The sequence below is a fragment of the Platalea leucorodia genome (genome assembly GCF_965183815.1).
Source record: "Platalea leucorodia genome assembly, chromosome: 2".
In the NCBI taxonomy this organism is placed as follows: domain Eukaryota; kingdom Metazoa; phylum Chordata; class Aves; order Pelecaniformes; family Threskiornithidae; genus Platalea; species Platalea leucorodia.
In genome coordinates, this window is record NC_138824.1 from 86,536,182 (window position 1) to 86,547,572 (window position 11,391).

Here is an 11,391-nt window from a genome sequence, read left to right on the forward strand (position 1 = left end):
ATGTTCTAGAAAGTGCAGGTAGCATGTGTCGAAATGGAGAAATACTTAAACTTTAATGTAGCCTAGGTCTTTCACATTTTTGATTCCTTCCACTGAGTTAACTTTTTATCTTTGCTCATTCTATTCATAAAGATGTGTAAGTGTACTGACAGCCGATTTCTTTTGCTCTTGCTACAGGTGGTTTACAAGCCCAACTACTGTAAATGCTTTTTATAGTGCATCTACCAACCAGATCAGTGAGTATCTGACTTCTGAGCCTCCTTATAAAGTGCCTGTTTGGGAAATATATGTATCAAGCTTCAGATAATATCTGTACAGTTTGTGTGTTTGTGACTGAAAATCAAAAGCTCAAACCTGGTAATTCAGCTGTGAGACATCTTAAATGAGAGGATAGTTCTGGAAAAGCAAGGGCTCCCACAAATTTGATTTACTGTTGCTTAATGAGTTATCCCGTGTCAGCTGAGTTGCAGTGACCGCTTGTGTGTGTACTCTGTCCATTGCAAATGTTACTTTAAATCACTTTTATTAAAGCTTGATGTTTCTGTCTTCTGTTTTCTGTAGCAAAAACACGTGTACACATACCTCCATAAATATGCAGTAACTCTTCAAGTGATAGCATCTCAGTCCTCTAGTATTAATAAACATGTAGCAATAAACGTGACTAGAGTAGACTGTGATATAAGCCAGAAAACCTAAGAAGGGGAGTCCAGGATATTTGTTCAATACTTTCAAAGACAAGGAATGGTATCTGTAGTTAACCTAAAATTCTTACCTGTATAGTTTGATGAAATTATCTTGTATGTACAGTACAACATATCTTATGCTAATTTTAGTTACTGGTTGTTTTTCAAGAGCATAAATCCTGGTTTGGAAGGACATGAGGTAAAAGAGATGAGTTTTTCAAAGATGTGTATGGATTTGGATGTTCGTTCCCATTTGCTTTAATGGGACTTTGCATAGAAAATTTCTAACTAGCTTTAAAAGTCTATACCAGTATTTCTGTGTACAACAGTGTTGTCTTTACCCTGACATTTCTCTTCACTCTTATTAGCTTTACAAGTTAAATCAGCCTTCTTGTTCTGTGCTGTCAGGGTCTGGAAGGCAGCTGCCATAACCTCTGTGGTCTTGGTCCCCAAGGACAGGTGTGTCAAAAATCGCTGAGCGACTCCCCCTTTTTCTCCTGAATCTCTTTTGGCCGCAGAGAGAAGTAGTTTTTGAAAGGCACAAAATGAATTTATCACACTGAAGAGGTTACAGCAGAGGACTGGCAATCTGGATATCTGCTCCTACCTATTTCTGTAAACAGTTTTTGCCTTCAAACCACTCACTTAAATTCTTTTGTCTCTAAGTGAGCTCATTTGTAAAGTGTGTGTGATAATTAGGCAGTTCTTTTGATTAAAATTAGTTCTAGGCCTAGACCTAGACCTTAATTAGAGGGCTGCTGTCATTAAGCAGCCACATTTGTGTTGATCATCTGAGGGAGAACTTGAGGCAGGCTTCCCTGAGCTGATCGCAGCTCTGAGGTACATGTGAAGCATGGCAGCTGCTGTTCCTGCTGAACTAAGCACTGGCCACCACTGCAGCTTCAGATGTATCGTGTGAACAGAGAGGAAGCCCGGTCAGCGCGAAATGAGAACCATCGCTGTTATGTCTTCTATAATATTGAGTCCTTTCAAGTTTCAGCAGCGTTCAGCTCTCTCAGCCTCTCTGCTGTGGCACATTAGAGGAAGCTGTAATGAGAGGCTGGAGTCACTGAAGCTAAATTTCACACTTGCTGTGTCTAACAGTGTCACGAAGCAGAGAACTGTCAAACGTAACCAATCAGTCATGGGTGTAGAGGCAATTGTATTTTCTATCATAACTGCTGACCTTCTTGTACTGCTGGCACCTGACCTTGAAGTTCGGATAGTGCTGATCACTGTCCTTTTAGGGCTGTTGCTAAGAGAAAAAGAATTTAGGTGGCTCTTGCTGAAGAAAGCCCTCTCCTACCTGAGAGAGAGGTACTAATGTAATCATGCCCTAAAAATGATGCACAATAGGAGGGAAGATTCACGGAAAGGCACAGTACAAACTGTCTGCCATTGCTGGCCGGTGTGATTTGCAGGGGAAGAGGCCCCCGTGAAATGTGGGAGGAACATGCTTGGGTCTGAAGTTGCTCATAAGTATTTGTCACATCACAACTGAGTTCCCATTAACGCCGCTGGGAAAGAACCGTGCTGCGGGAGACTGAAGTTTGTGAACCTGTGCATACTTGTGTTGTGTGGTGTATCTGCTGGGCAAATCTCACGCCCAGCAGTTATTACCTTACTGCTTTGCAGCTATGTTTTCAGTAATAATCCGTAGAAAGTTCTGTAGGGGCTGGTGATATGCTACAAAAGCTGTGGCCTTTTTAAAGGCCCAGTTAAACAACAGAAAAGAAGTTCTACAAAAGAGAGTCATTTGAGAATAGGAAACAAACATGAACTCTAGCAAGTTAAATGTAAAGTATTTATAGGAAGCGCACAAAGTATGTATAGCAAGTACACAGCAAGCCCACAAAGACTTTGAGGACCAACAGCATAAGAACAAATAATAAAACCTTTTTTCAAATACACTGGAAGAGGAGAGTCTCTAAGGCATAAAAATAAGATAATTTTTTGCATTGGAAGAGTTTGGGAAGTTCTTATCCTGGAGCTTTTTCTTATGGGAGGTAAGTCCCAGGAAGTGTTTCAAATTCAGTGTCTAAAGAAGGTACTTTAGAAGAAATTCATAAAATGAACTGTGACAAATATAAGGACCAGATAATATTCTCTCAGGTATTTCAAAGGAGCTTGGACAAGAAATTGCCAAACAACCAGCTTTGACATATAGCTTAACACTTATAGTGGCCTTAGCACAGGAAGAATAGGTGTGGCAAGTGTCAAAACCTTTTTTTCAGAAGAGTTTCCAGAGGGATCTGCATAAAAAGTCATTCTTACACCTCTATGAAGGAAACTGCTCATGACCACAACATGAATGAACAAGAGAGAATGAATAAGTGTACGATCTAATGGGGAAGAGTCAACGTGACTTGGTTTTTGTTTTTTCTTTTAGGAAAAAATCATGCTTTCTTAGTCTATTAGAGTTTTTTGAAATTCAGAAAGTAAGTAAGTATGCTTGATATACTATGTTTATTTCCACAGAACACTTTTGATGAGATGCTTTCCCAATGTTATTAACTGGAAGTTGTCATGAGACAAAGTCCTTTCATAAATTAATGACTAATTAGAAATACGAAAAGGAGGTAGGAACAAATTACTTGTTTTCAAAATAGTTGGAGGGGTGTGATATGAGGATCTGTGCTGGTCACTGTATTAGCAGATGATCTGAAAAAGGGGGTGTTCTGTTCTGAAAAAAAGAACAGACAGATATCAACTCGGTCCAGGAAGACAGGTTCCTCTGCTACTGATTGCTGGAAGGTAGAAAGATATACTAGTAGAAGAATTAGCTCACAGATAGGTGCCTGACGCTCTGTCGCTACACATCTACTACTGGTCACTGCTGGAAATAAGAGAGTGAACCAGATAGGCTCTTCATCTGCTTGAGTGCCCTTGCTCTTCAGTGAGCAAACTAGATTTTAGTGTGTTCAAGGCCCGTCTATTTTTGCTCTTGGTAAATGAGTTTACTAAGAAGGAGAATTTGAGAAATGAGAATTTTAAAATGCATAATAGAAATTGTTTCTGGAAAGCAGCTTCTACATTAACTGGAAAATACTTGGTTCCAAAGTTGATTCTAAAAATTAAGACCGTTCAGTTTGGAAATGGAAATGTGCTGTGTGATGTTATCAACATAACCACACCAGTTCCAAACTTGATTAGTCACTGAAGGCTTTGTGAAAGAGTTTAAAGAAAAAGCAACATCAGTGCCTTGAATCATGGATTCTGAAAAGGAGCTATCATCAGCTACCTGCAGAAGTGGAGGAGAATGTGGATGTCCTGATCACTTCTGAACTTTAGGAAGATGCTTTTGTTTTCTGTGCTCAGAGCACAAGGACGTCTCTGACACTCTCCTGAAGGAAGAATTACAAATTCTTCCGTCTCTGTAGTCTGTATCACTGACATAAACATTAAACAAGAAATCACCGCAATCTCCATAAAAGTCCATGCAATCTTCATATATGGGCAAGCTGTTAGTGTTTTTAACTTGACTACTTGACTACTCAATTACTTGAAAGAAAAGATCTTTCCTCACTAAAAGTGAAAATTAATAGAGAGTAGAAACCAGATGACTTAGAAAATGATTAGATTTGGGAGGATACAGCAAAACTTGCATATGCTGTAGATTGTAACAAATTTTGCTGCACTTTAGTGCAAACATCCTTATGTTTGCTATTGCTTCATTTAATTTTTATTACTAAACTATTGATAGCTTGAATGGCCAACAATTCTGTTAATATCTCCAAAGGAGAAATAAGTAGATGCATCAAGGTAAGATATGCTGCAAAGAGCAGAGTTATAAAATATGGTACATATAATTTATCTTATTATTATATAAGTTTGCTCCTGATGTTCTCTGTACATGAGTTCTATTTATTTATTTCCTCTTTTTCCATAATTCAAAGTGTCTTAGATTAACAACCATGCATGTTTCTAATGGTTGTTCATAATTTTTCAATTCTAATTTGAATAATTTTTCAATTTTCTTTGTATTTGCTAGTCATTTTTCCCTCAATTATGGGTACTTAACAAGGACAACAGGTACAAGTCATTGTCTTTAGATTCTAAAAAGGTATCTAAGCACACTTCATATAATCTAAGCAGCATTAATACTATCTTTTTAATTATCATCATTGGAGCACAAAAACACTTTCCCAAAGACTTTCTTTATTTTAATGGGCTCTAGAGAAGTCAACAAATATGTGCTGAAAATAGATACAACGGATGATCAAAGTATGCTAGCATAATTCTGTTGAAGAAAAGGTTTTATTTCATTACAGCACTAAAATATTGGCCCTTGAATATGTTAAGGATAGAAAGGAACTGCTCATTAGACATTTGGTTTATTTAATTTGCTTTACATATGTATGTCTCTAGGATATATCAAAAAAAGTAACGTTTGTGGGTTGTGAACAGTAATGAAAGGGAGATTTACAGTGAACTGAGGCAAATATACACAACACACTCATGAGGTGTAAGCTTAAATACATGTACTGGATAATTAAGTAGTGTTGATACTACCTCTGTAAGTTTATACCCATGCTCCTTGTAAGTCATTTGTGCTTGTACTGCAGTTCTCTAGTGAAAGTCAAGAGGCCTCTTTAGAGAGTGGCTTCATTACATGTTACAGAAATAAGATATAATCTAAACCAGAATTTTAAAATTACGTTTGAATTAGCATTGATAGAGAAAACCAGAGATGAGAGCTCATATTAGCCAATAAGTATCATCTTTATAGAAAGTGGCACGCAGATATTGATGCTGGCAGCTTGCTGATGCTGTGAGTTGCAAGGGAGACCTCTTATCTTGCCAGGAGCCAGGGAAGTGCTGGCAAACAGCACATGGTGCTGTGGACGGGGGAGGACAAGGGGACTGTATGTAGGGGCACTTTCTCTTCCCTTAAGAACTAGACTAATTGGAAGGTTATTGATGAAGTAGTTTCAAGTGCGCTCTTAGTTTCCAGGAGGTTAATGAACATAACAGATTTGGACTAAACACTTTCTAAGCCCTGTTATTAAGTAAGCTTTAAGTGTTCTTAAGTGAGCCATCATTTTCAGTTCTCCCTATTTACTAATGACCAGTATTCTCTTTTACTTAATTATGGTCACAGGTGAGATGATGCATGATCCTTACATGCATTTTTTTATTTCTCCTTCCTAAAATTTTTATCTATAAAAGTATAAAACAGGAGGTTCTTTGCTCTTTTCTTTTCTTCTGGGGAATCTAGTGAGTTGTTTCCTTTAGAAAATAAAGATTAAAGTTTCTTGTAAAAGCAGGTATTTTCACATGTTTCCTAGTCCCTTAGCATACAGTATTCCTTGGCCCCTTACAAACCATCACGTTTCTTGTCATGTTGTCCCATTGAGGTTGGGAAATGCTGGGTTCTCTCTTTTTCATGAGCAGCAAAGATCCTCTTGTCAGGTGAAGCAAAAACCGAGCCAAGAATTGAACCAAAGGCTGCTGAGTCGTCTGCTTAGACCATCACTTCTCTTTATCTGTTAATGAATTTATTCTACTAGTCCTCAGAAAGTTAAGCCTTGTACTCATGCAAAACATGGAACGGTTACTGTGCTTTACACAATTTATGTTTTCTGTCCTCTTTGTCCACAGGATAAAACCTGAAATTAAGCATAGGATTCAGGTCCATGTTATGGCAGAGAGTTTGATCCTAACCACCTACATATAGGTGCTCAAAGCTGTCTGGGATGCTCTACAGCATCCAATATGTTTCCTCATGTCTGGCGTATCTGAGAGCGAACTTGCAGAAGACCCTTGCCCATCAAGACTGGCAGCTAGAGCCCAAGTAGGACATGCGAAGTCATCTCAAAAGGCACTGGGAAGAGATTCAGTTGTCCAAACAGAAGTCTGTGGAACCATTTTAAACTAATGTATCCCGACCTTTGTGCTGTTTTTAGATAACTAATCAGCACCATAGTTGTCTTCATGTTTAATTCCTTATGTGAATTCAATATCTTTTGTTTACTGACCAGCAGTTAGTCTTCTGCTTATATCTTATCCCTTTACAACTCTCCATCTGAATTGATTCAATGACACTTGAAAAGCAAGTTACAGCTTTTAAACACATCTGAGAATTGCCAGTACAAAAAATAGCAGAGTACCCTGCATATCACAGAATTTAGTACAGCTGTCTCCCATATCCACTATTTACACACTGGATTCACTAGCCTGTCAGAAGTTGCTTTAAACAAACCAACTAATAATTGGAAATTGTAAATGCACTGACTTGGAATAAGGCTTTACTAGATTTTGTCTTGCTCAGTTAAAAATATCATGCAATGTGACTGAATAATTATTGAACTATAGAATTTGAATTCATATTTAGATTTGAACTCCAAATTTCCTCATGATTTGGTGAGCCATCTCGTGTGTGTTTAGTTTACTTCATCCGTTATTAGTCTGCATCGTTTCAGTGAACTATCAGATGAAGTGTGATTGCTTGTGTCTCCTCGGTGAAGTAACAATATTACATTGAGTCTCAGGGCATTCATCTGCAAAATGTGTATAATAATACTGTAAAGGTATTAGCTGGTAAATGGATTCATTACTGGCAGTAAAGCCTCTGTAAAAAGGAAAAAAAATTGTTTCAAATTTGAAATATATTCTAAGAAGCTTTATAACACCTTGCTGTGGAGAGAGGCTGAAAATTGCTATAATGGATAAAATGAAGCTAGAAGCCTTCAATTAAGTTAAAAGTAGTCCTGTGCAGGCAAAGAGTGCTGTCAGAGCTTCAAGATCAGCATAAATTCAGGGTGAAATATTTGAAGTAAACCAGATATACTCCACTGCTTGAAATGCCCCTGCGTTCCAGAACAGTAAGCTGAGTAAGAGGAAAGTTCAGCAAAGAGTCACTGTTCAAGGGTCCAGACACAGGGGTTAGGAAAGCTAAAGCCTACCTGGAGATGAATCTGGTGAGGGATATGAAAGGCAGCAAGAAACGTTTCTGCAAGCATAGCAGCAACAGAAGAAAGTCTAGGGAAAATGTGGTCCCACTGCTGAATGGGGCAGGGGACCTCATGACAAATGACACGGAAAAGAACGACATACTCAATGCCTTCATTGCTTCATTCTTTACTGGTAAGACTGGCTTTCAGGAATGCCAGGCCCTTGAGACCAGAGGGGGAGTCTCAAGCAAGGCGACTTACCCTCAGCAGAGGAGGAGAAGGTTAGGGAATATTTAAACAGATTGGGCAAGACACAAGTCCATGGGCTCTGACAGCATGCACCTATGAGTGCTGAAGGAGCTGGCTGATGTCATTGCGAGGCCACTCTTGATTACTTCTGAAAGCTTGTGGTGACTGAGGGGAGGTTCCTGAGGACTGCAAGAAAACAAATGTCACTCCTATCTTCAAGAAGGAAGATCCAGGGAACTACAAGCTGGTCAGCCTCACATCAGTGCCTGTGTACATGATGGAGTAAATCCTGGAAATAGTTTCCTTGACCTATGATGAGATGACTAACTTGGTGGATGAGGGGAGAGCTGTGAATGTGATTCACCTTGACTTTAGCAAGTCTTTCAGTACTGTCTCCCATAACATTCTCGAATATAAACTGCTGAAGAATGGGCTAGACAAGTGGATAGTCAAGTGGACTGAAAACTGGTTGAACTACTGGGCTTAAAGGGCTGTGATCAGAACTGCTGGGCTCTAAGGTGTTGTGATCAGTGGCACAAAGTCCACTTGGAGGACGATCTAGCCTGGCTGTCCTACCTTGCCACCTGTAAGATGCATGGATGTAGGGTATTAGTGGTGTTCTGTGACAGCTTGAACTCAGCTGCCCACAGACCTCCAGTGCTCTTGTGGTATGTGACACCACTGCCTATCTCAGAATGATGCTCAATCTTGTGGCATTGCTCCAAAAGTAGGTAGATTGTAAGTAGGCAGGCAAGGCAGATTCTGCAAGTCCAGGTCCTACATATGGCAGATAGGTTTGGGTGGGGTCTGTAATAAGACAACACAGTTTACTTTCCGTGTGCTGTTGGTGAGTAATGGCCTTGAGTGTAGGCTCCAAGCCTGTGCTAGCAATAAACTGTATGCAGAGAGAGGCTTTCAGCCCATATCCCTCTTCTGGGGCTGTGTAGAGGGAGAAAGCATGAACAGATGCAGTACAGGCTAAATTTATGGTGAAGCATTAGCTTAAAGTACCTTCCCAGTGCCTGTATCCATTCCTTCAGGTGTGAAACTCTCTGAAGTCTGGCTGACTTACTCCTCCAGATCAATGCTTTGCTTGCTTGAACTCACTTGCTTGAGTGGCATATAAATAATCCCATTAGCATTTATTGCTTCTACAGCCTACTATGAGCTCTCTGAGTTTTGTCATTAATTCTTTTAGGTACAATATGCCAAGCAAGCAAGAAACAGACTTCACAAGGGAATTGCCTAAATTGAGGGATTCAAAACAGCACAAAATAAGAAACTGTCAGGTGATCTATCTCCTGTTATAATTTCAAGGAGATTCTAGGTCTAGGACATTGTTATCCTTGTTCCCTCCAAGGATTATCTGGTTGATGCTTGCCTGAGGGAGACATTGCATACAGAGGGATGCCCTGTGTTGCCCATTCCGAATATGTTCCTTGTAGCATTGCAATAGTGGACCAGCACCCTCCGTCATTTAGTGCTACTAATCTCTGGAGAACAGGACACCTTTGCTTTACTAGCTTCTCAAGAATCACTTTCAAAAGTAGATAACTTTTTTCCTTAAAAAAGAAAAAAAAAATCTATTGTGGGTAATACAATCCAGTTCCCTGAGTTTTTCTTAAATGTGTATTACATTCTAGTGGCTTCTGACTCTGCTTTGGCCTGAAAATACTTCCTAAGCTTCCTTTAGTGCAATCAAACTACAAAGGTGTTTCACACAGCTGCCAAGAAGCAGAAACCAATCCTTCAACAAGCTCTATGCTCAGGCATGTCTTACCTGAAATGGATCCTGACTTTGAGTAAAACAATTATCAACCTGTTATATGGATTCAGGATTGGAGCTTCTTCCTGTTCATTCACACGACTTGTTCAGTGAAAACTTTATCTCATGGCTTAACTCATATCTCACAGTGTTTCAGCAATGTCCTATGACGACACCTTTAGATTATATTTCTTAGATGAATGAGCCTGAGTGAAGGTTTGCACCTAGTTTACTGTAGATAACGTACATTACCTCTACCTGGCACACAGACAAGTGCAAATTCACTACACAAGTCTATACCTGGACAAAATAATTGCAGCTCCTTACAAGATCTTGATAACCTCTTGGTGCAGTGACAGGCACACAGGATTGTGTAATACCTAAACATGATTTGTGGGGTGACTGTGCTACCTTGGTTCATACCATCTTCAGTATGGGCTCATTTGTTCCTTTTGGCCACAGTTCCTCTCATCTACTGTTGGGGGGAGAGGATCATTCAGGGTTAATGGACCCTAATGATTCCTTCATTAAATTCTTTCTTTGCCATGTCCAAAAACCTTTCCTGAGGTTCAATATTTGGAAGGAACCAGGCAATGTAGTTCAGACTAGATTTCCAGCTCTTAACACCAGCTCTTAACTTAGTGTACTGACAAGGAATTTTAATTGGGTTGCATGAGTGTACCATTGTTGTGAGATGTCTAAAAAAACATACATAGTAAATACTCTTCTGTGTGCACTAGGAGGCAAAGAGAGTTAGATCAGGAAAACTTTGTTCTTGACATTGGTAAAATTGTGCTTTGTAGCACTGGAAAAGCAAATGATAACATGCTTGAAACAACAAAACAGCATCTAGAGAAGTAAGAGAAATAAAACACTCAGAAAGTAAGTTTGAAAATCACACTTTTTGTAAGCTAATTGCAAATAGGTAGTCAAGGCAGCCAGGGAGGAGAAAAAGCAGATGGGCAGGCCAGGAGGACATGCCACCTGCCACATCATTTGACAGGAATTACACTCAGCATATTATCTTTAAAGACTTTGTAAGGAAAGGACAAAAATCTTCCCTGACAATTTATCTCAGATATAAAGAAATCCATGTCCTATCTATCAAAAAAAACCTGAATAGGGTTAGAATCAAGTGAATGTGGTTTTTGTTTTGATCTGAGCGGCCACATGATTTCTTGAAGAGAGACCCATAAGCTGAAGCAGAGGTTCCTGGGAAAGCAAGCGAATCACTCAAGGAAACTGTTTATTCCTTGACAAGACGACGCCCATGTGGGGTAACCTTCAAAGTAGGTGTATGCCTGTGCTTTATAGATGGGAATTCCTGATGTGAGACAGCGAATTCCACATTTGGGCCTGGAAGGATGACACTTTTCACCAGCATATACAAACTTTGACCATAGGTGTCTGTTTTATTTAGCAGTTCTTTGGACTGTTAAACTGTTATCATGTTCAGGTCCACTGTCTTCAGAATCATGGCACTGAAATGTCATCCAGGAATCAGACATAGACATGTGACTTTAAATTTGAGGAACAATTTTGGTTGCTATGTGTAACATCAGTAGATCATCACTCGCTAGAGTGTCTCCATTGACAGGTTTTTAGCAACTAGTTAGTCTACCAGAAGCAATCAGGTAATTCCTGTAGCTAGACTGACTCTACAGCCTTAAGAGTCTATAGCTCTCCTCTACCAACGTGCCTAAGTGTGTTCATTTACCTTTGATTTTTCATAGACTATATGGAATTAGGCTTACACTTTATCACTTTCATATATCTCTTGCTGCACTGAAGCCTCACTAAG

General features: G+C 39.4%; 1 protein-coding gene across 1 annotated transcript in view; it reads left to right on the forward strand.

The window, feature by feature from the left end:
- PHEX (phosphate regulating endopeptidase X-linked) overlaps nt 1-11,391 on the forward strand; it is a gene marked incomplete at both ends in the record, with an annotated part of 109,780 nt that overhangs the window by 81,103 nt on the left and 17,286 nt on the right. Inside the window, one exon of the mRNA XM_082337844.1 lies at nt 178-236. Within this exon, the coding sequence (XP_082193970.1) occupies nt 178-236 (59 nt within the window). The remainder of the gene's footprint in view (nt 1-177; nt 237-11,391) is intronic.